The sequence below is a fragment of the Trifolium pratense genome, linkage group LG4 (genome assembly GCF_020283565.1).
Source record: "Trifolium pratense cultivar HEN17-A07 linkage group LG4, ARS_RC_1.1, whole genome shotgun sequence".
NCBI classification, from domain to species: domain Eukaryota; kingdom Viridiplantae; phylum Streptophyta; class Magnoliopsida; order Fabales; family Fabaceae; genus Trifolium; species Trifolium pratense.
Window position 1 is genome coordinate 40,642,556 of NC_060062.1, and position 20,190 is coordinate 40,662,745.

Consider the following 20,190-nt stretch of genomic DNA (forward strand, 5'->3'; position numbering starts at 1 on the left):
TATGATCCGGATTCAAAACCCGAAATTCACAATTATCTGAGTTTAATTTTTCTTAAAAAAAAAAAAACTAAATAAATAAAAAATAAGTAGTTCACACGAAAAAAGCTTGGTACTCATTTCCTATACCAAAAAAAGAAGAAGCGAGGTTTCATCTTCACAGCGTTTGAGACTTCTCTCTCTCTCTCTCTGCAAAGACGCTACCTTTCACACCTCTGATCCGGTAATCTTCTTTCACTCTCACCCACCTCATCATCCTCCATTTTTCTTTCTCAATCCAACTCACGCCCATATACCATTTTCACCCTTCAAAACTCAACTTTCAATTTTTTCTTCAATTTTCTTTAGGGTATTGTTTTGATTCGCCGATTTCAGCTGCTTAAGCTCAAATTTCTTCTATTTTGCTAATATTCACCAAGGTTTAAGCGATTTTACGTGTTTTACAGTCTTAATTAACGATTTGTGTTTTTAGGATATTCGTTAAAAGTCAGGGTTTTTCTTTCTGGGTTTTGTTTTTTATTATGATAGGAAAAATGGGGTTAATTTATCTATCTAATTATAGATTTTGGGATAGTTACTATTTTACTCATCACTTGGTTTTGAAAACTTTAAGGTAGGGTACTGGGAAGAAGATAGAAAGTTGGTAGCTATTTGATATGGTTATATAACTTTTGATTTCGGTCTTAGATGTAGGAAAAAAAAATGCTTTTTTTGATGTTTCATGCATTCATTTGATTATTGTTTTTCCTTTTCTTTTTTGGTTTGGATCCTTTAGGAAGATAACATAACCCTCGAGTTTATCGTAGTTCCACCAGCATTGGAATTCTGTTATGTATTTGTTGAGTTTGCTCACATGATCATTATAAGTTGGGATGGTTCTCTTTGTTAGCTTAGAATTCCACGTTGACACTTGAGACTATTGTGAAATTGTTAGCTGATTTGTAGTTTGTAATTGTATCACAATACTTTGCTTGTGCAGTGCAAATGAGATGGCATCTCCACAGAATGTCGAGTTGGAGGCTGCCAAGTTTCTGCATAAACTTATTCAAGATTCTAAAGATGAGCCAGCCAAATTGGCTACTAAACTTTATGTGGTGTGTGTTGTTTTCTCTTACACAATTTTCTTCGATTATTCTTTTTTACCCATTAGAAAAACTAGGCATACTTGCAATTAATTTGGCGAGTGTTTCAGATACTACAACATATGAAATCGAGTGGGAAGGAACATTCGATGCCATATCAAGTGATATCAAGGTAAACCGCATGCAACTTAGCACTCAAACTCGTTTGTATATAGGAATTTAATTATTTAGCCCTAGGGCTCTTTTGTAGTGATCTACGATAATAAAATTGAGAATCTATTAAGGTTTGTCTATATAAGGATTAAGGACACAGTTATTTCTGAAATTATCCTTTCACGTATGTTAAATTATCAGCTATCTGTGCGCTGGTAAATGAAATAATAATGGGAATGGTTTGTTGAATTGCATTGTGTGTGGGTTGGTGAATGGCAATGGATGTTAGGTGGGCTTTGGAGCTTTTTTCCAAATTTAAAAATGGTTGAATTTGTTTAGCTAGTTTGTGGAGTTCAGCTTGAATAATATGCTTGAAGCTGATAATTTCTTTCATGGAACACCTTTATTTGTTTGACTTTGAAAATGGATCGTAAACTTAATTATCAAAGCATCTCGTGGACTTAATTTTCTCTGCAGTGCATTGGTGATTGTAGTTAATCTTATACTTATTATTATTCTTAGCACTAGACCGTATTTTGTTTGTGTTGCTGCTTCAATCCAATTTCTGGCTCCATGCATATCACTGTTTCTTCTTACTTAATGCTATTTGGTATAGGGCGATGGAGACTGTGATCAACCAACATGGTCTTGATATTGAAGCATTGAAGTCATCACGTCTTCCTTTAACTGGTGGTCCTCAAATAGGTAATGGTGCTTGTTTTAATATTCCTTAAAGAGTATCCGTGGTAGTTTTTTTCAGTTGATTTAATTTCATTTGTGATTTATGCAGGATCTTCTTCACAAGTTGTGGGTGGTGCAAAGGATTCCAGAGCAGGCTTGGCTGAAAATGAGGCTCCCAAAATGGAACCCTTTGCTTCTGGTCGACCCCCAATTGCCCCAACTGGTGGAGCTCCTGATTATTATCAAGGAACTGTAGCTCAGCGGAGTAATCAATCTTTTGATCAAGGAAGTCCATCTAGTTTGGATTCTAGGTCTGCTAACTCACAGTCACAAGACAGACGTGATGCTGCCAACTGGGACAAACAGGTGAATCAAAAGGATGGTAAGAAAGGTGTCACAAAAAGAAAGAGGGGGGATTCAACATCACCTGTGGAAATGCATGTTGATAGTTCTTCTCTAGTGGATCCTCGCAACACTGGTGTCACTACAAGGAAGGGGAAAATGACCAAGGCCGAACCATCAGATGGTATTCCAGCTAAAAGTGGTGAAATGACCAACTATAATGCGGTTCCAAATAATAGTCAAATGGAGGTCTCCTCTGCACATATTGCTCCAGGGAAGCTGCAAGGTGGTTCCCTACTTTTTACACATGTGATTAGAGGTGCATGAATCAAAAGAAAGAAGGGTAACCTTTTGAAGGGTGTATTTGGATTGAGGGTTTCGAGAAGGTTTTGGAGGACTAAGTCTATATTTTCTTATATATTTGAGATTTTAAAAAATTGAAATAATTTTGTCAAATATTTTTTTTTGAAATAATAACATGATATACACAATCATATAACATTTTAATCTTATTTTTAGAATTTTTTTTATAGTTTCCTTAATTTAGAAAAAAAATAGAAGTTCTCCCCTCCAAAATCCTCCATCTGAACATACCCGAAAAATCTCAGGTTCCCCAGTTTTCTTCTAATGTTCTTTCTGGTAATATGATGGAAAAATTTCAATGCAGTGGTCGGTACCTCCAACCCTTGGTTCTAGTAAGGGATTGAGAAAATTTCATGTGTTATTCATGTTGCAACTTGTTCAAAACTGCTACACTCTTGGGTTTGAGAACTGAAAACAATCTAAAGTATTTGTACTTAAATGACAAGGCCTACTATTTATTGGTGAAATTATGAGAATAGACTTTGTAGAATAGTTTATGTATAAATATAATCAACAGAGCAGGACTTTAGAATTTATTTGAGTGGAGATTATTTCACCACTTGTTCTTTTCTTATACCAGTCATGGCTTTTCCTAAAGTATTTGAATGTTATGCCTCAGGGCTGTCCTAAAGTTAATTTTGAATGCTGTGGGATATGTCTCTTTCCATGTATGAATATTTCTACTAATGTTAAATCATGGAGAGAATGATTGAATCAATTTTACTAGAAAAAACTATAATTTCAAATTTTGTGCCCACAACTATTGATAGTAAAATGAATTGAATTTCAGGTGCTTATGCTAGGGTTCATGGAGGGATGGCTGGTCCTGCTAATGTGCCTGTAATGAACGAACCAGATAATTTTATGATTGGTAGGCAAAATAGTGGCTCAGAAATGACTATGCTTAGACAAGGTGTTCCCCCTAGAGATACAGGAAAATCCCCAGTTCCTGCAACTTCATCTGCTACGCCTTTCAAAGAAAACCAGTTAAAACAGCTTCGGGCTCAGTGCCTTGTTTTTCTCGCATTTAGGTAGATATTGTTCTGCTATCTTTATTTATTTTATTTTATTTTTATTTGAAAAAATGGACAGAATTTTATGTTGACTATGGTTTGAAACATTGTTGTTCTATGTGCAGAAATGGTTTACCCCCAAAGAAACTACATCTGGAAGTTGCTTTTGGAACCTTCTTTTCTAGAGAAGGTGACGGATGTTTATATTTTACTTAACATATCAAATATCTTCACTTGCTAACTGGTATATGCAATGCGATGTTAATGCAGATGGTTCTAATAAAGATCTTAATGACCCCAAAGGAAAATCACAGTCTTTTAATGAACCTGGTAACGCACCAGGGGTCATAATGCCATTTGGAAATTCAAGTAATCTGAGACAGACTGATAAAACCCCTCCAGGGGCCTCCTCTGCTGGAAAGTTTCTAGAGGCTGAGTCTTTGTCGAAGGGAACCGAGGGCCCAAGAATGTTAGAAGACAAAGGTAACCTTCACTCTGACATCCAAACACCATCAGAAGACAGGAAACATCTAGCCGCAAAAAGAGATGTTGAAAGAAGAATCCAAGAAAGAGTGTCTGGACAATCTTCTTCAGCCACTCCATATCTGCAGAAAGATTCTTCTAGTCATTTGGATGATAGTGACAATGGTAACCTGACATCTGGAAGGGCTAACCAACCTTCTGTTGTAGGTCTGAATAACTGGACTGGATTTACTAGCGAGGCTTCAAAGGGACCTCCACAGATCTCAACTATTCAACATGAGTTGCCTATAGAAAGAAGAGAAAATATTCCTAGTCAGTTTCAGAATGTTAGTAACAGTCTTGGTTCCTGGAATCACAATTCTGTTAATCACTTGACTTCTTATTCTTTAAAAGAGCACTGGAAACCTGTTCCCGTGATTGATAGCAATCCCCATGGAGTAACCATGATGAAGGAGGGAAATGCACTTGGCAAAAATGTTTCTGGAGGTGAAAGCCGTTGTCAATTATGTTATTTTTGTTGTTGTTGAAGAAGATCATTTATGTCATGTTATTGCAATCAATTGTTTTTTTGATAAGAATTGTATTCAGTTTGTTGATGGTTATCTATCTTTTCTGGGTCACTTCAAGTGTTAATGATCCATAGATTTCTGAATATTAACAGAAAGTACCTGTTGATTTATCAAAACAGTTCCAGTTGATTATGCATCTAAATAGGACATCTCTTTTGCTACAGATCAAGGAGGGAATGAGAGGTCAGTATCAGCTGATTTGCCGTCTTCTAAAAAATTTACAATGTCAGAGAGATGGATTATGGATCAGCAGAAAAAGAGGCGTCTAGTTGAGCAAAATTATGCTCAAAAACAGCAGAAAGCAAGGGAAAAAATGACTACATGTTTTTACAAGTTAAAGGTTTGTTTTAATTTTAACTTCTAATTTTTCTAGTTTTGGCTTAATATATTCTCCTTGCACATCCAATTTATTTTGCGCCCCTACATACAGTATGTGGTTGGCAATAATATAATGTTGTATAAACATCATGGTCTGTGGTTCATTCCTTGTGATATAGGAAAATGTGAGCTCATGTGAAGATATTTCTGCTAAAACAAAAAGTGTCATAGAGTTGAAAAAACTTCAACTATTCGATCTCCAACGTCGACTTCGGAGGTAATTTGTTTTCTTATATGCATGAGTTTGTTATTTTCGTCAACCCACAGTTTGACATTTTATTTTTCCTTTGTGGGCAGTGATTTTCTGAATGATTTTTTCAAACCAATTACAACTGAGGTGGAACATTTGAAATTAATTAAGAAAAGTAGGCATGGTAGGAGAAACAAACAACTTGAAAGGTATGAGCTGAAAATGAAGGAAGAGCGACAGAAGCGGATTCGTGAAAGGCAGAAGGAGTTTTTCAGTGAGATAGAAGTTCACAAGTATGTGCTTTTTCTATATGCTTTTTCCACTTTAATTTTTCCAATGCATTGTAATTGGATAACTATAGTTCACTATTATCTGTACTCTTTGCCTCAAATACTTGCATTATTACTTGAAAAATAGGGAAAAACTTGATGATATATTCAAAACCAAGAGAGAACGGGGGAAGGGTTTCAATAAATATGTGAAGGAGTTCCATAAAAGAAAAGAACGTATTCATCGTGAGAAAATTGATAGAATCCAGCGGGAGAAGATTAATTTGCTAAAAATAAATGACGTGGAAGGTTATCTTCGAATGGTACAGGTAGGTTTATTTTCTTATTTTATATTAATAGATACACAATATGCATTGAGATTCACATTCTTAACATTGAATAACATCTTCATTACTACATCAGGATGCAAAATCAGATCGTGTGAAGCAACTCCTTAAAGCGACTGAAAAGTACCTTCAAAAGCTTGGGTCCAAGCTACAGGAAGCAAAGGCTGCTGCAGGACGTTTAGGGCATGATGTTGATGATGCAGGATGTACCAGTTTTCTTGAGAATAGTGAAACTACTTTGGTAGACGAGGATGAAAGTGACCAGGCAAAGGCAAGTTTGCTACACATATCCCATTATTAAGTTAAAGTCTTGTTTCTTAAACATGTCAGTGATTTTTTCTAATTCTGTTTCACAGCATTATATGGAAAGTAATGAGAAGTATTATAAGATGGCCCACAGGTAACAGTTCTGCTCTTATGTACTCTTTAAAAGGTTTCTTGGTACCGTAAGTTGGTTATCTTGAACTCTTATTATTAAAGGACTAAAAGCACCAGAGACTGAGTTGTTTTGGTGGTTGATTTATTTTTAGTTTCGAAGATTTTAAGTGTCCAATTGTCCATGGCATCAATCCATAAATATATTTTTGAAATGCGCACTAATACTGTATTGAATAGCTTTGATGACCTGATTCATGCTAAGCAATTTTTGTTCCTGCAGTGTAAAGGAGAGCATTGCAGAACAGCCATCTATTCTGCACGGCGGAAAATTAAGGGAGTATGTAACTGTCTTTTTATATTTCATATAATTTACACAACACATATGTATTTTCCATTGGAGATCCAAGTTTTCATTTTATTTTATTGCATTTAGTTAAATTCTGTCCTCATTTTACATTTGTTTGCTAGTGTTCTTAGATAATCTAGTCTCATGAGCAAAGAGTTTGGGTTTACATTCCTTGTTTTGTTTTCTTGGTCTGTTGACTTACATACTTTGTGATTTCAATTTTTGTCTTCAGATATCAAATGAACGGTCTGAGGTGGTTGGTTTCGCTATATAACAATCATTTGAACGGAATCCTTGCAGATGAAATGGGTCTGGGCAAAACAGTCCAGGTAATCAATTTTGTTAACTAGTAAGCTTTATAATATATACTTAACTGGGTTCCTATTTGTTCCTTTTTCCATTATTAGCATTTTTTGCTAGTATGTCATTTACTATAGATCTCTCCTGGATGATTTGTTTGTGATTTTTCATAGTTCTATGATTATGTTTTAGTTCATGTATACATGCTAAAAGATTATGTTGCATATTTTGTACCAGAAAGATCGGAAGAACATTTGTGATTTGTATAAATAAAATCTTACTGTCCTTTTATTATATAGGTGATTTCTCTAATTTGCTACCTGATGGAAACCAAAAATGATAGAGGACCATTCCTTGTTGTCGTACCCTCTTCAGTTCTACCCGGTTGGGAGTCAGAGATAAACTTTTGGGCTCCTAGTATTCATAAAATTGTCTATGCTGGACCGCCAGAGGAGAGACGTCGGTTATTCAAGTAATTGGACTTTACGTTATTGACCTCCTTCATCTGCTCAATACTTTGTCTTGTGCGTTGTTCCTTATTAATTCTTTCATTTTTTAGGGAAAGGATTGTTCACCAGAAATTTAATGTTCTTTTGACAACGTATGAATATCTGATGAACAAGCATGATAGACCAAAGCTGAGCAAAGTACATTGGCATTATATAATAATTGATGAAGGCCACCGCATAAAGAATGCTTCTTGCAAGTTGAATGCTGACTTGAAACACTACCAGAGCTCTCACAGATTGCTGTTAACTGGAACACCATTGCAGGTTTTTCTTCTTTTATGGCTCACATTGCAGTTTACTTGGCATTTCTGCTTGTACCATTTGAATTTTTTTTTCATATAATTTTCTTCAAACATATGCGTGCGCTTTTTCTTGGGAATGACAGAGTTTCTGCTCAGCCCTTCTTCCAGACTCATATAATTCCTTTTGTTTCATTTTTGTCCCTTTTTCTATAAATTTATAGTCTGTAACTGTTGGTTTCATTATGTGCAGAACAATCTTGAAGAACTATGGGCACTACTTAACTTCTTGTTGCCTAACATATTCAATTCATCGGAGGACTTCTCTCAATGGTTTAATAAACCATTTGAGAGTACTGGAGATAACTCACCCGATGAAGTAAGTTACGAACCAATCCCGTCTATGTAAAACTTACACAGTTTTTGTTCTAATTTAAGCTTCCTTGATTTTTGCATGCTTATTTTGTTGTTTTATGTTGTAACTAGGCTTTACTGTCTGAGGAAGAGAATCTCTTGATCATAAATCGTCTGCACCAAGTTTTGAGACCATTTGTACTTCGGAGGCTTAAACACAAGGTCATTAATACTCAACTTAAAACTTATTCCCCACTTCTCCTTGAGTTTTCGTTTACTATGAGTCTATTACCACAGTTTGTTCTTTTCTTATTATATACTTGCGTGTCTTAGGAGTTATGATTCTTATAGTCAATTGTTCATTCTTAGTAGTACTTGGAACGAAATTATTAATTTGTATATTATTATTTTTATTCTGGTGTATTTTTTTTATTTATGTATTCTTTATTCATTTTATTTTTGGTCAAAGGCCTTAATTTCGTTATGTGTTTTGTATTTGTGAGCTTTCCCAAAACATTTTATGGGTAAAAGAATCTTTAGCATTCAGCTGCCTGTGCTGCTCACATTTTCAAATGCTCAGCTAGGAATCATAATCAATTTTCAAAAAAAATATTTTCTTGAAGTTATTTGAGTTTTGTTCCATTTATGGTGTAATATGGAGTTTGATGCATGGTATCTGTAAGTTTGAATGGTTTTATATATGTGGAAAATGTATTCTCCACATTTAAACCATCTAATACAATTGTTTTCGTTATATGTTATCCGACTGTGACCTCCATCTTGACTCTTCATCACTTACGATGACTTCGAAATATGATATTGAAAACGACGATATATCTTATCTGCTCTACTGATATTAGCTTATGAAGTCCTCATCACGTGCTACTGTTTTCGTGTTTCCATTGTTTTCTTTTAGGTTGAAAATCAGCTGCCTTCGAAGATTGAGAGACTTATAAGATGTGAGGCTTCTTCATATCAAAAACTTTTAATGAAGAGAGTGGAAGATAATCTTGGAGCTATTGGCACTTCAAAGGTGTCCTTTATAGTACTTTTTGCTTTTTGTTGAATGATGTAACTCGACCATTTGATAGTGGACTAAGAATTTATTCCCCTCTTTTTTTTTTGCTGGTCTAATTTGCATTCCTAATTGTCAGGCTCGGTCAGTTCACAACTCTGTCATGGAGCTTCGAAATATATGCAATCATCCATATCTCAGCCAGCTTCACACAGAGGAGGTATGTTCATATCCTATATATGGTTCTTCTCTGACCCTAATTTATTTATTGAGGATTGAATTGTGATTTTAACTGCAACTCACTTACGGATGGAGTTTTTGAGATTTAAATTACGTTATGCTTCTATTTTTTATTTGAATGAGAGTTTTGAAATATTCTGTTATGGTATTTAAATTATGAGACACCATCTTCAAGATCATTTTATAAATTGGCAAAACCTGAAAAAAAAGAAAAATCCTAAAAAATAAAGCCAGGTATGGTGAGGTATAAAGTGGTTTGTGTTTTGATTTGGCCTTGCCCTAACATGTGACCCTGCCGGAAAAGTTCCTGGTGTGACATGACAAGGAATGAGGATATTTGTGTTGAGCAGTACTCCTTGTAATGTTCCTTGATCTTAGTGAATTGTGTCATTGTTTGAATGTAGGCCATTAGTTTGGTGTAGCCAAAACCACTTAATCACATCATATTCCATGTTTATTTCCCTTCCTCTTTTTATTTGACTACTACTGCAGCAAGAGTCTAAGCTTTGTGCGATTCTATATTTGTTACTTTTTTGAAAAGGAGGGGGGAGGCAGTGTATATACTACAGTACAAGTACAATATGACTTTTTTTTCTCCATTTGCAGGTAGATAACTATATACCTAAGCATTATCTGCCACCAATTATTAGACTTTGTGGGAAGCTTGAGACGTTGGATCGTGTATTACCTAAACTGAAGGCAACAGATCACCGGGTATTAAATTTTTATATGTTTGTCGCTGGATTACTACATCTAACTTATTCCACATAAGTATTGACATGAATTGTTGTAACTGTGATGAAAGATATTTTGTAAACTTTTTCTAGTCTCTTTCCTTTGGATGCTGCATGTGTTTGACAGTTTATGTCCCCTCCCTCTGCCAAGTCTATGAAACTAAACCGGTTCTTATCTTCCAATCAATCCTTTGAAAATTTAATTCTTAATGTTTAATATCAAACTGCTAATGCCTTTTCAGGTTCTTTTCTTTTCGACGATGACTAGGCTTCTGGATGTTATGGAAGAATACTTAACTTCAAAACAGTATCGATATCTCCGGTTGGATGGGCATACATCAGGAGGTGACCGTGGTGCTCTAATTGACCTATTTAACAACCCTGATTCCCCATATTTTATCTTCTTACTCAGGTAATTTTAATCTCTATCAGAGTACTAGTTGTGGTTTTGAAATAGTCAATTAAAACATTAGATTGGGGAAGGAAATTTATTAGGATTAATCAAACTTGCATCTTGTTTTTTGCATATGAATTGACATAAAAAACAATATTCTGATATAAGATCAACTAAATATTGATGAACTCGAGGTTTTTTAATTGCAGCGCTGAGGAGATAATACGGGGCCTCTTGCCAAACTGAAACCTTATATATTTAAATGATTTATAACTGAATTTTTTTTATTCAAAATGAATCCGACTAGTTGAATATTTATGAAATCAATCAGATATTTCTAAATCAGAATTCTGGAAATTATTGAGATACACCTGAAGCCTTAAATGAAAATTAAGTACTTTTCAATTCACAGATTGCTAGTGCTGATGAGTATACATGGTATCTAATATAATTGATAATTGATGTTATAACCATTTCACATTTGCTCCTGCTCACTACTGTATTTTCTAGATTTCTGTATGCCTGTTGGAACTTGGAACACACTTCTAGTTATTTATTGTTGAAACGTTTCACTGCAGCTAGTCCGAAATGATTGGATTGTCATTAAGATTCATACTGTGATTGAAACCTCATGCACAATTGTATTACATTGGAAATATATCTTGCGTTCTAGTAAATTTTGGGATGGGCGATGTTGGTGTTGAAACGTTGATTTTTCCTTATACTTTGTTTTGTGTTATTAAGATATAATCTTAAGGACATAACTAACAGGCTTATTTCATCTTGTTTTTTGGTTACCTTCAATTTATATTATTTTTCATATCACTGACATTCATCTATTGTTACAACTTACAAGCATTCGAGCCGGTGGTGTTGGAGTGAATCTTCAAGCTGCTGACACAGTGATTTTATTTGACACTGATTGGAATCCCCAGGCAATGAAATTTCTTTGTATGATTTTCTATATGTTTGCTTGTATTGCTTATTACAGTATTATTATTATGTCGTTGTTGGTATTTTTTCAGGTTGATCTGCAAGCCCAGGCAAGGGCTCATAGAATTGGTCAAAAGAGGGATGTTCTCGTTCTTCGTTTTGAAACAGTTAGTACTATTCGTTCTGAGTTACTGTTTGTTTTTGTTAGGATTGATTACTTGGGCTATATCTCTAGTCAACGTGGGACTCTCAACTCTATGTGTATTTTGGATATCTGGTTTCAAGTATTACAACTTACAAGCTATTGGTTTTAAAACAATTCACCATATTTGAGCTATATATGCTTATTAATTAAAAAATATTCAAGTCTCGTTATTGGTCGAATAGAACCTAAGTACTGTTGCGTGGTGGTGATCGTTGTTTCAAATGTGCTCGATACTGTCTTAGAACCTGTAGAAATTTGAAATTTCAAGTCATATATGAAACTATTTAATAAGTCATCAATACTTGAATTGTGACCTTTCTTTTGCCGGTGGAATTGTCTCAATGTCATTGTGGACATGTGCATGTATCGTGTTTTATACATAACTGCTTCTCTGTTGTTAAGTTCTTTACAAAATTTTCATTCCTTTTGTGGTCTGGATATTGATATTTTATCCTTCTATTTTGGGGGATTAAGACAGATGGGACATGTGGTGTTGCTTGCAAAATGCGTTAGTTTGTTTCCAGTGCATTTAGCTTGTAAGTTTTTGTGACTATTTATAGTAGCATTTTCAGGTATTAATATCATGGTATCATGTAGCAAGTCAATAATTAGGAGGGTATATAGGGAACAACTAACTGGGAACCATTGTATTCTTCTCAATCCCATTATCTTATCACTCTGTAAATGTAGTGCCTTATTGTCACACATGCTAAAGTTTCTTCTGCTTACAATGTAACAAGGTAAAAACTGTTGAAGAACAAGTCAGAGCTTCAGCTGAGCACAAACTTGGTGTTGCTAATCAGAGCATTACTGCTGGATTTTTTGACAATAATACAAGGTTGGCAATGCTGTGATGTATTTCACCTTTAATTTGTTACAAAGATTTCAAATCAGCTCTAAATTTTCTTGTCTATATTTTTTGCAGTGCTGAAGATCGAAGAGAATACTTGGAATCCCTTCTGCGTGAGTGTAAGAAGGAAGAGGATGCACCTGTTTTGGATGACGATGCTCTAAATGATGTCTTAGCCCGCAGGTGCATAGCTTTTTTAAGCTTTTACCTTATGCTCCTATCTGTGGCTTAATATGTTATTTTCTAATGTGGGATTTCCTTTCTCAACTTCCATCGATATTTGAATATATGTCAATATTTGACAATGATAAATTGGTAGGTATATTAGGAGTTGATATTAATTGTTGTAAGATATGCATGTGACTCTTACCTAGCTTCCTTTTAATTATAGGGAAGGGTTCCTGATGTATTATTGTAATTTAAGCATGCTATCCTTTCCTGTTGTGACATCATGGCATCTCTTTAACTGCAATTTCTATTGTATTAGGTTGTGATTGTTGAGGATCTTCTAGTGTCACAACTGTTTGTCTGTTACTTCTGTAATTGTATTTATAGCTACATGTTTATGTTAGTCTATGTTGCAAAAATATTGTATTTTATAGCTACTTTATAATTCAATACCCAACCACCCAAATTTTGTGTCAAAAAGAGAAGAAAGAATAGGAAATGTGACTGAAATCTTGTCTGTGTGCAGTGAATCAGAGTTAGATGTGTTTGAGGCCGTTGACAGGAAAAGGAAGGAATGTGAGCTGGTATGCTATTTATTATTTGTTCCTTTTTTAATCCACATAAATATAGCATTTTGCGTGATGTGTTTCTCTGAGGAGAATCTTACCGGAGCTCCCCAAAAATATGTTCCAGGCTACATGGAAGAAATTGGTGCTTGGGCATGAAGCTGATGGCTCCGATGATGTTATTCCTCCTCCTCTTCCTCCTCGACTTGTCACTGATGAAGACCTGGAGCAGTTCAATGAAGCAATGAAGATATATGATGTCGTGCCTAAGGGTGAGGTGGAATCTAATGGAGTAAAACGAAAGAGAGGAGCTCTTGGGGGCCTTGATACTCAGCATTACGGCAGAGGAAAACGTGCAAGAGAGGTTGTCTTTTTATTTTATTTATTTGAATTGTTCTGACAATTGTATTTCTTGTATTCTTTTGCTCTTTGCATGTAATGCTATGTGTCATCAATCATCACCGTATCTACATATTATGAGATTTCATTGGGGTAATATTCTTGTATAATTATGATATGTATAATTTCACCTCCAGGTAACTTTATTGGAAGAAAGAAAAATTAATTGAAAATGTACCATGTAGTGTGTTAGGTGTACTATCTATTTTCTTATCTCCATTTTACATACATTTTATAGGTACGTTCCTATGAAGAGCAATGGACAGAGGAGGAGTTTGAGAAAATGTGTCAGGCTGAAACACAAGATTCTCCCAAAGTAAAAGTGGAAGAGATGATCAATACTTCCAGCCCTGTTGTATCTTCTACAGTGACAACACCTATTGCTACTGTCCCACAGCCTGCTTCTACTGTCCCACAGCCTGCTGCTACTGTCCCACAGCCTGCTGCTACTGTCCCAAAGCCTGCTCCTACTGTCATGCAACCTGCTTCTGTGCCTTCAGTGGCCCCGACATTGTCGTCTGTCGAAAGTTCGCCAGTGCAGCAAGTTAAAGAGATAACAACAACACCAGCAAAACGTGGCCGTGGAAGACCAAAAAGAGTTGCTTCAGATAAGTCACCAGCTGCCATAATCCCTCCAGTAACTTCTGGAATTGTTGAAGTAAATAAGCAGTTACAGAAGGGAAATGAGCCTGAACGTTTAACATCATCTGCTCCTGATTCTGTTGGTCGTTCTATTGAAGTTACAGGTGTGGGTGGACCTATGCAGCACTCTACTACAGGAGTGACTGCTAACATACCTCTTGCGACTACTGTTCCACTTAATTCTCAGTCAGCTGCAACTCCCATGCCTACTAATACAGGACCTGTGCAGCAGTCTAATATAGAAGTGGCTGCTAATGCACTGCCTGCTACTCCTATGCCTTCTCAGTCAGCTTCTGCTGCTGTTTCTGCACCTACTCAAGCAAAAGGACAAGGGCAGAAAACTCAGAGTGGGCGGGAATTGCCTAGACGTAGAGGGAAGAAGCAGGTAATGTCGCCTCCTGTACCAGCTGGTTCTGTTGGTCCCGATGTCAAGGTCAACGAGCAAATAAAAGATAAATTAGCGAATCCTTCTTCAGGTCAGGGTATTCCCCAGAGTGAAACTGTTCCTAGCATTCCTGCTGTACACCATCCAACTACAATTTCAGGTTCAGTTTCTTCAAACCGTGGAAACGATAATTTGGGTGCTGGGGTTGTTTTGAATTCTCAGACACCCCTTCCTTCGTCCTCTGTTACTACTCTGGCTCAAACTGCCCCCAATTATACACCCGTACAGTTGCAAAGTAAAGGGCAAATTGGAGCTGGAGCTCCTCGGCGTAGGGGAAAGAAACAAGCAATAATGTCACCTCCTGTTCAAGTTGTTTTAGGTCTTCAGCATGTGGATCAAACTTCTAATTTATTGACTTCATCGGGCATTGTGGACGATAAAGCCACTGAATTGAAAAGCTTGCAGGAGAACAATATTCAAGAATCAAAATGTATCATCCAGGATCAAGCATCACAGAGTAGTCGGGATTTAAAATCATTGGAAGAATCAGACGATTTAGCCAAGCAGGCAGTGACCCTGCCTTCGTGTGAAGATAGTAAAGTCAATCCTCCAGGTATATTGTGCATTTCTGTTCTAAAATTTTAACATCGCATTTATTTTTAAAAATGCCTTGGAAGTAATTTAAGAGATTCTTTTGCAGGACAAGATTTAGCGAAGGTTAAGAATGCTGATGTTCATGATTCAAAATCTTCTGAAATCACCCCTTCTAAAATTGAAGTTCATGCTAATTCAGGAAATGAAAATTTATTTGTCACACCATTGGCCACTACTGATGCTACAAAAGATCAACATTCAGATGGTAAAATTCATCAAACAGTTGTAGCTACTAAAATCTCCCCGTTGGTTGTTGGCACTCCTACTAAATCCTTGGTGGGTAGTAGTGCAACTACAGAAAGCATTAGTGGAGCTGTAGATCCTGTGACTGCACAGAATGTTCCCAGTACATTAAGCACAGTTAATCCTTCGACACCAGGCTCTGAATCTGTGTCAGCCAAAAGGCAAGGTCGTAACACTCAAAACAGAGTGGAGCCACCACGGCGCCGAGGAAGGAAATCAGCTCCAGTTTTATCTGCCACTCCTGATGCTCATGTTGGCCAAGATCCTAAATTAAGTCATCATGCTCAGATTTCACCAGTGAGTTCGTTGGTGGGTATAGCCACTTCAAATGTTCCTAAAGCTCAGGCAGTTAAGATCCTTTTGCCCAGTGGAGTAGCTAATGATTCCAAGAGAAAAGAGAGAGCTGCCGATCCTGCCCAAAATAAGCAACAGAAAGTTGTATCAACAAGGATTGACAGTGCACCTGTATCCTCAGATAAGATTGCTGCTTTTGGCCGACTACATAATGTCAATGATGTTGCAAGGGTAATGAAGGAAGTTTTCTCAGGAACTTGCTTGCCAAAGCCTAAAGCTGGGGTGGAGGCCTCTGGTAGCCAGAGTGTGGAAGATAAAAAATGTTCTGATATAGAAACTTCTGGGGCAGCATGTCATACTGGTAATGTTGCTGCGAAAGTTCATGAAAAACAATCAGAATTGGCATCCGATATGCAGGTTCATGAAAAACAATCAGAAGTGGCATCCGATATGCAGGTTCATGAAAAACAATCAGAAGTGGCATCCGATATGCAGGTTCATGAAAAAAAATCAGAAGTGGCATCCGATATGCATAATTTGGAAGGAAAATCAAGTTTAGATACGCCAACTACTGGAGCACTGAGCCTGACAACAGCCTTGCCAGTGAAGGGGAACAAGCAAGAATCTGATGTTGCATCTGATCAAAGCATAATTCTTGAGAACACTGCCCTACCTGATATCACAGAGAACACTTCTAATGAAAAACTGGAGCCTTGTGAACCATCTACGTCTTTTGCTTGTGATGATAACTCGATGTTAGTGGGTCAGGCTGAAATTTTGAGCAATCAACCAAAGGTGACACCACCTAGTCCTGCAACAGATCCTTATTCAAGGACATTGGTAGTTTGTAATATTTCTGAAAGTGCTGAAACTAATTCTAGAAGTGAAACTGAGTCATCTTTAAAAGCATCTGCTGAACTCTCTCTTGAAGAGGGCATTGTTGGGAATACAATTTCTGCATCATCTGATCATGATAGAAATAATACCGAGCCTCCGCGTTTGAGCTTGGATCCTGCATCACCTTCTGAACCATCTTCAAAAGCACTAGAACCCTCCATGAAACAGCATTCAGAGTCATCTTCTGAAAAGGAAGGTCCTGTAAGCCCCAAAGCTGTTCAAGTTCAGAAGCGTCCAGATGCATTAGAACCTGCTAATCTGCACGAGACTCCGCTGGTTAAGAGCTTTTCAGAGTCCCTTTCCGAGGAAAAAAGGGATGTAGGTGATTCCATAAGTGAAGCTGTTGTGACCGATATAGTGAGTGTTTCTGAGACTGGCAGTCTTGGGGAAGAAACTGTGTCTGAAACTACAGTTCTACCCCCATCAACCTTGGTAAAAGAACAAAATAGGGGTTCAGTCCCTCTGGAGGAGTCAATGGAGAAGGCTGTGGCTAACTGCTCTGGAGTCCAGGAGGAAGCAAAAGTTGATAAAATGGAAACTGACGGTCAAATGGATTCATCCACAAGGGGAGTATCAACTATTTCATCTTCATCGGATGGATTGAAAGATTCTAAAATTGAGCAGGGTGATAAAAATATATTTGAGGTTGGAGATGATACATTGAAGATCTCGTCTCCTTCAGTAAAGAAAAACGAGATCAGTTCATCAGGTAATGATTGTTCAGAAGGCCATTCAATGTCTCAGAGGGTATCATTGTGCTCTGATGACTTGTTTGGTAAACCAGGTGTTGGTCGGGTTGATGAATTATCAACTGTCCCAGGTACTGTTCAGACTTCATTGTCTCAATTGAAGGAGGGACAAGATATTGGGGTATCATCCGACAATAAATTGGTTGCCATGTCTGACTCCCAGAAAGACATAGAGGGATCCGATGCAGGTCAGATCAATTGTTCTGATAGGTTGCAATCTGGCCATCTAGTGACTGTCAGCCAGTCTAGTGAGGATGCGTTGTTGTCGATGAAAGGCACACAATTAGAAGTTGAAATTAGTGATCAAATAGATGCTACTCAGGTTTCTGAACCCGAGGATGATCGAGAAAGGCTTACTAACATGGGTGCACTGCCTTCTTGCTCGCCGGTGAAGGAAGATAACGTCGATGCGATAATTCAGGATGAACAAAGAGATCCTTTGATTCTAGAGGGAAGTTGTATAGATGGCACCAAGGTATGTAACATTGCACATTTGGCATTTCTGTCTCAGTAATTCTCCAATTTTTTACTGACTTCAATATGTGTAGGATTCCGTTGCAAATCCTTTACCACAAGAGGAATCACAATGTTCTGAAGCTGAGACGGTTCATCAAATAAAGGTATCTGATTGTGACATGGTTGATCCAGGGTTGACATCCGAAAGCATTGAATTACCTTTGTCTGTGATGGATGAAGATAAAGTTGATGTATCTATTGAAAGGGATATCCTCTGCAACCCACTTGCTGGTGCAGCATCAGAAGAGAATCAAATGGATGATAATGAGGTATTTTATGGTATTTGGCGCATATTAGCATACTTGCATTATCCTTTTAATTTTCATGAATTCATTTCTTCTGGGACCTATTAAAATCTTCTAACATTACAGGAATCAAAGCCTTCAGAAGCTGAGATTGGTCATCAAATTGAGGCATCCGCAGATATTCCCGAAAGCTGTGCTGCTGAGATTGCAAATGCATCTCAAGTTCCAAATTCCTCAGCGTTGGTGGAAAAGGAGGAAGGCTTATCTCCGAAAGGTATAGATGGAAGCACAACTGCCATCAAAGCTGCTGTAGGAGATGGAGTGGATATTTCCGAAAGCTGTGCTGTTGAGATTGCAAATGTTTCTCAAGTTCCAAATTCCTCAGCATCAGGGGAAAAGGAGGCAGGGGAAAAGGAGGAAGGCTTATCCAAGAAAGGTATAGATGGAAGCACAACTATAATGAAGGCTGCTGTAGGAGACGGAGTGGATATTTCCGAAAGCTGTGCTACTGAGATTGCAAATGTATCTCAAGTTCCAAATTCCTCAGCGCCGGTGGAAAAGGAGGAAGGCTTATCTCCGAAAGGTATAGATGGAAGCACAGCTGCCATCAAAGCTGTTGTAGGAGACGGAGTGGATATTTCTGAAAGCTGTGCTGTTGAGATTGCAAATGTTTCTCAAGTTCCAAATTCCTCAGCATCAGGGGAAAAGGAGGCAGGGGAAAAGGAGGAAGGCTTATCCGAGAAAGGTATAGATGGAAGCACAACTATAATGAAGGCTGCTGTAGGAGACGGAGTGGATATTTCCGAAAGCTGTGCTGCTGAGATTGCAAATGTATCTCAAGTTCCAAATTCCTCAGCGCCGGTGGAACAGGAGGAAGGCTTATCTCCGAAAGGTATATATGGAAGCACAGCTGCTATCAAAGCTGCTGTAGGGGATGGAGTGGAAATTTCCGAAAGCTGTGCTGTTGAGATTGCAAATGTTTTTCAAGTTCCAAATTCCTCAGCATCAGGGGAAAAGGAGGCAGGGGAAAAGGAGGAAGGCTTATCCGAGAAAGGTATAGATGTAAGCACAACTATAATGAAGGCTGCTGTAGGAGACGGAGTGGATATTCCCGAAAGCTGTGCTACTGAGATTGCAAATGTATCTCAAGTTCCAAATTCCTCAGCGCCTGTGGAAAAGGAGGAAGGCTTATCTCCGAAAGGTATATATGGAAGCACAGCTGCTATCAAAGCTGCTGTAGGGGATGGAGTGGATATTTCCGAAAGCTGTGCTGTTGAGATTACAAATGTTTCTCAAGTTCCAAATTCCTCAGCATCAGGGGAAAAGGAGGCAGGGGAAAAGGAGGAAGGCTTATCCGAGAAAGGTATAGATGGAAGCACAACTATAATGAAGGCTGCTGTAGGAGACGGAGTGGATATTTCCGAAAGCTGTGCTGCTGAGATTGCAAATGTATCTCAAATTCCAAATTCCTCAGCATCGGGGGAAAAGGAAGAAGGCTTATCTGAGAAAGGTGTAGATGGAAGCACAGCTGCTGTAGGAGATGGAGTGGATATTTCATCTGTATGCTCTTCAGCAGCAGTGAGTGAGCATGTTGAGTGCTTGTCTGAGAAAGATTTAATTGGCAACTCTGAAGCTGATGTAACTAAACAGAATGATGAAGTCGCGCAAGAAGAAAATGCACCCAAAGACCGAGAAACACAGAAGTAATCCATCAAAAGTGTCTGAAATTCAGTATCAAAGGAACATCATTCAAAATTCAGATTGTAAATGGAATTGCCCCTGAGAAGAGTAGAGCTTGTGTGAGAAAGTAGAAGCCTGAGAATCTGAAACGAAGTAATGAAATCAGTCCCTGTATATATTATATTATATATATCATGTAGGTGTTATTTTGTATATATATGTTGTAATTTAACTTCTATATATCACCTTACTGGTTTAACTTGGAGTTGATATATCTGGTACAACGACCAACAGAGACACATTTGTTGAAACAGTATTACAAGTCAACAACTATTTGAATGGCATTATTCCATCCAAGGTTAAATTTTATCACAGAATTTATGTTGAA

The 20,190-nt window shown here is 37.4% G+C and overlaps 1 protein-coding gene across 2 annotated transcripts; it reads left to right on the forward strand.

The window, feature by feature from the left end:
• The first annotated feature begins 97 nt into the window (after positions 1 to 97).
• On the forward strand, positions 98 to 20,190 carry LOC123923116 (chromatin structure-remodeling complex protein SYD-like). Of its 2 annotated transcripts, none has more exons than XM_045975768.1 (34): positions 98 to 220; positions 977 to 1,091; positions 1,190 to 1,251; positions 1,849 to 1,937; positions 2,023 to 2,541; positions 3,409 to 3,649; positions 3,757 to 3,821; positions 3,902 to 4,600; positions 4,848 to 5,023; positions 5,181 to 5,278; positions 5,359 to 5,544; positions 5,669 to 5,849; positions 5,944 to 6,138; positions 6,224 to 6,267; positions 6,526 to 6,582; positions 6,824 to 6,920; positions 7,191 to 7,363; positions 7,451 to 7,664; positions 7,893 to 8,018; positions 8,126 to 8,215; positions 8,910 to 9,026; positions 9,148 to 9,228; positions 9,855 to 9,962; positions 10,225 to 10,394; positions 11,233 to 11,311; positions 11,402 to 11,476; positions 12,255 to 12,352; positions 12,440 to 12,547; positions 13,059 to 13,116; positions 13,226 to 13,462; positions 13,736 to 15,137; positions 15,225 to 17,836; positions 17,910 to 18,146; positions 18,249 to 20,190. In XM_045975768.1, exons 2-34 carry the CDS (start codon positions 987 to 989, stop codon positions 19,827 to 19,829), a joined length of 10,380 nt encoding a protein of 3,459 aa, XP_045831724.1. In that variant the 5' UTR covers positions 98 to 220; positions 977 to 986; the 3' UTR covers positions 19,830 to 20,190. The 2 variants fall into 2 exon arrangements, with proteins under 2 accessions (XP_045831724.1, XP_045831723.1); XM_045975767.1 differs by having other exon boundaries at positions 100 to 220; positions 2,023 to 2,574.

What these genes read in the sequence shown, in the direction of transcription:
- LOC123923116 (XM_045975767.1), top strand. Translation starts at nt 987, where the DNA reads ATGGCATCTCCACAGAATGTCGAGTTGGAGGCTGCCAAGTTTCTGCAT. An exon ending in AACTGGTGGTCCTCAAATAG is followed by an intron (nt 1,938 to 2,022) that starts GTAATGGTGCTT and finishes TGATTTATGCAG; the next exon opens with GATCTTCTTCACAAGTTGTG. An exon ending in GTTGTATAGATGGCACCAAG is followed by an intron (nt 17,837 to 17,909) that starts GTATGTAACATT and finishes CAATATGTGTAG; the next exon opens with GATTCCGTTGCAAATCCTTT.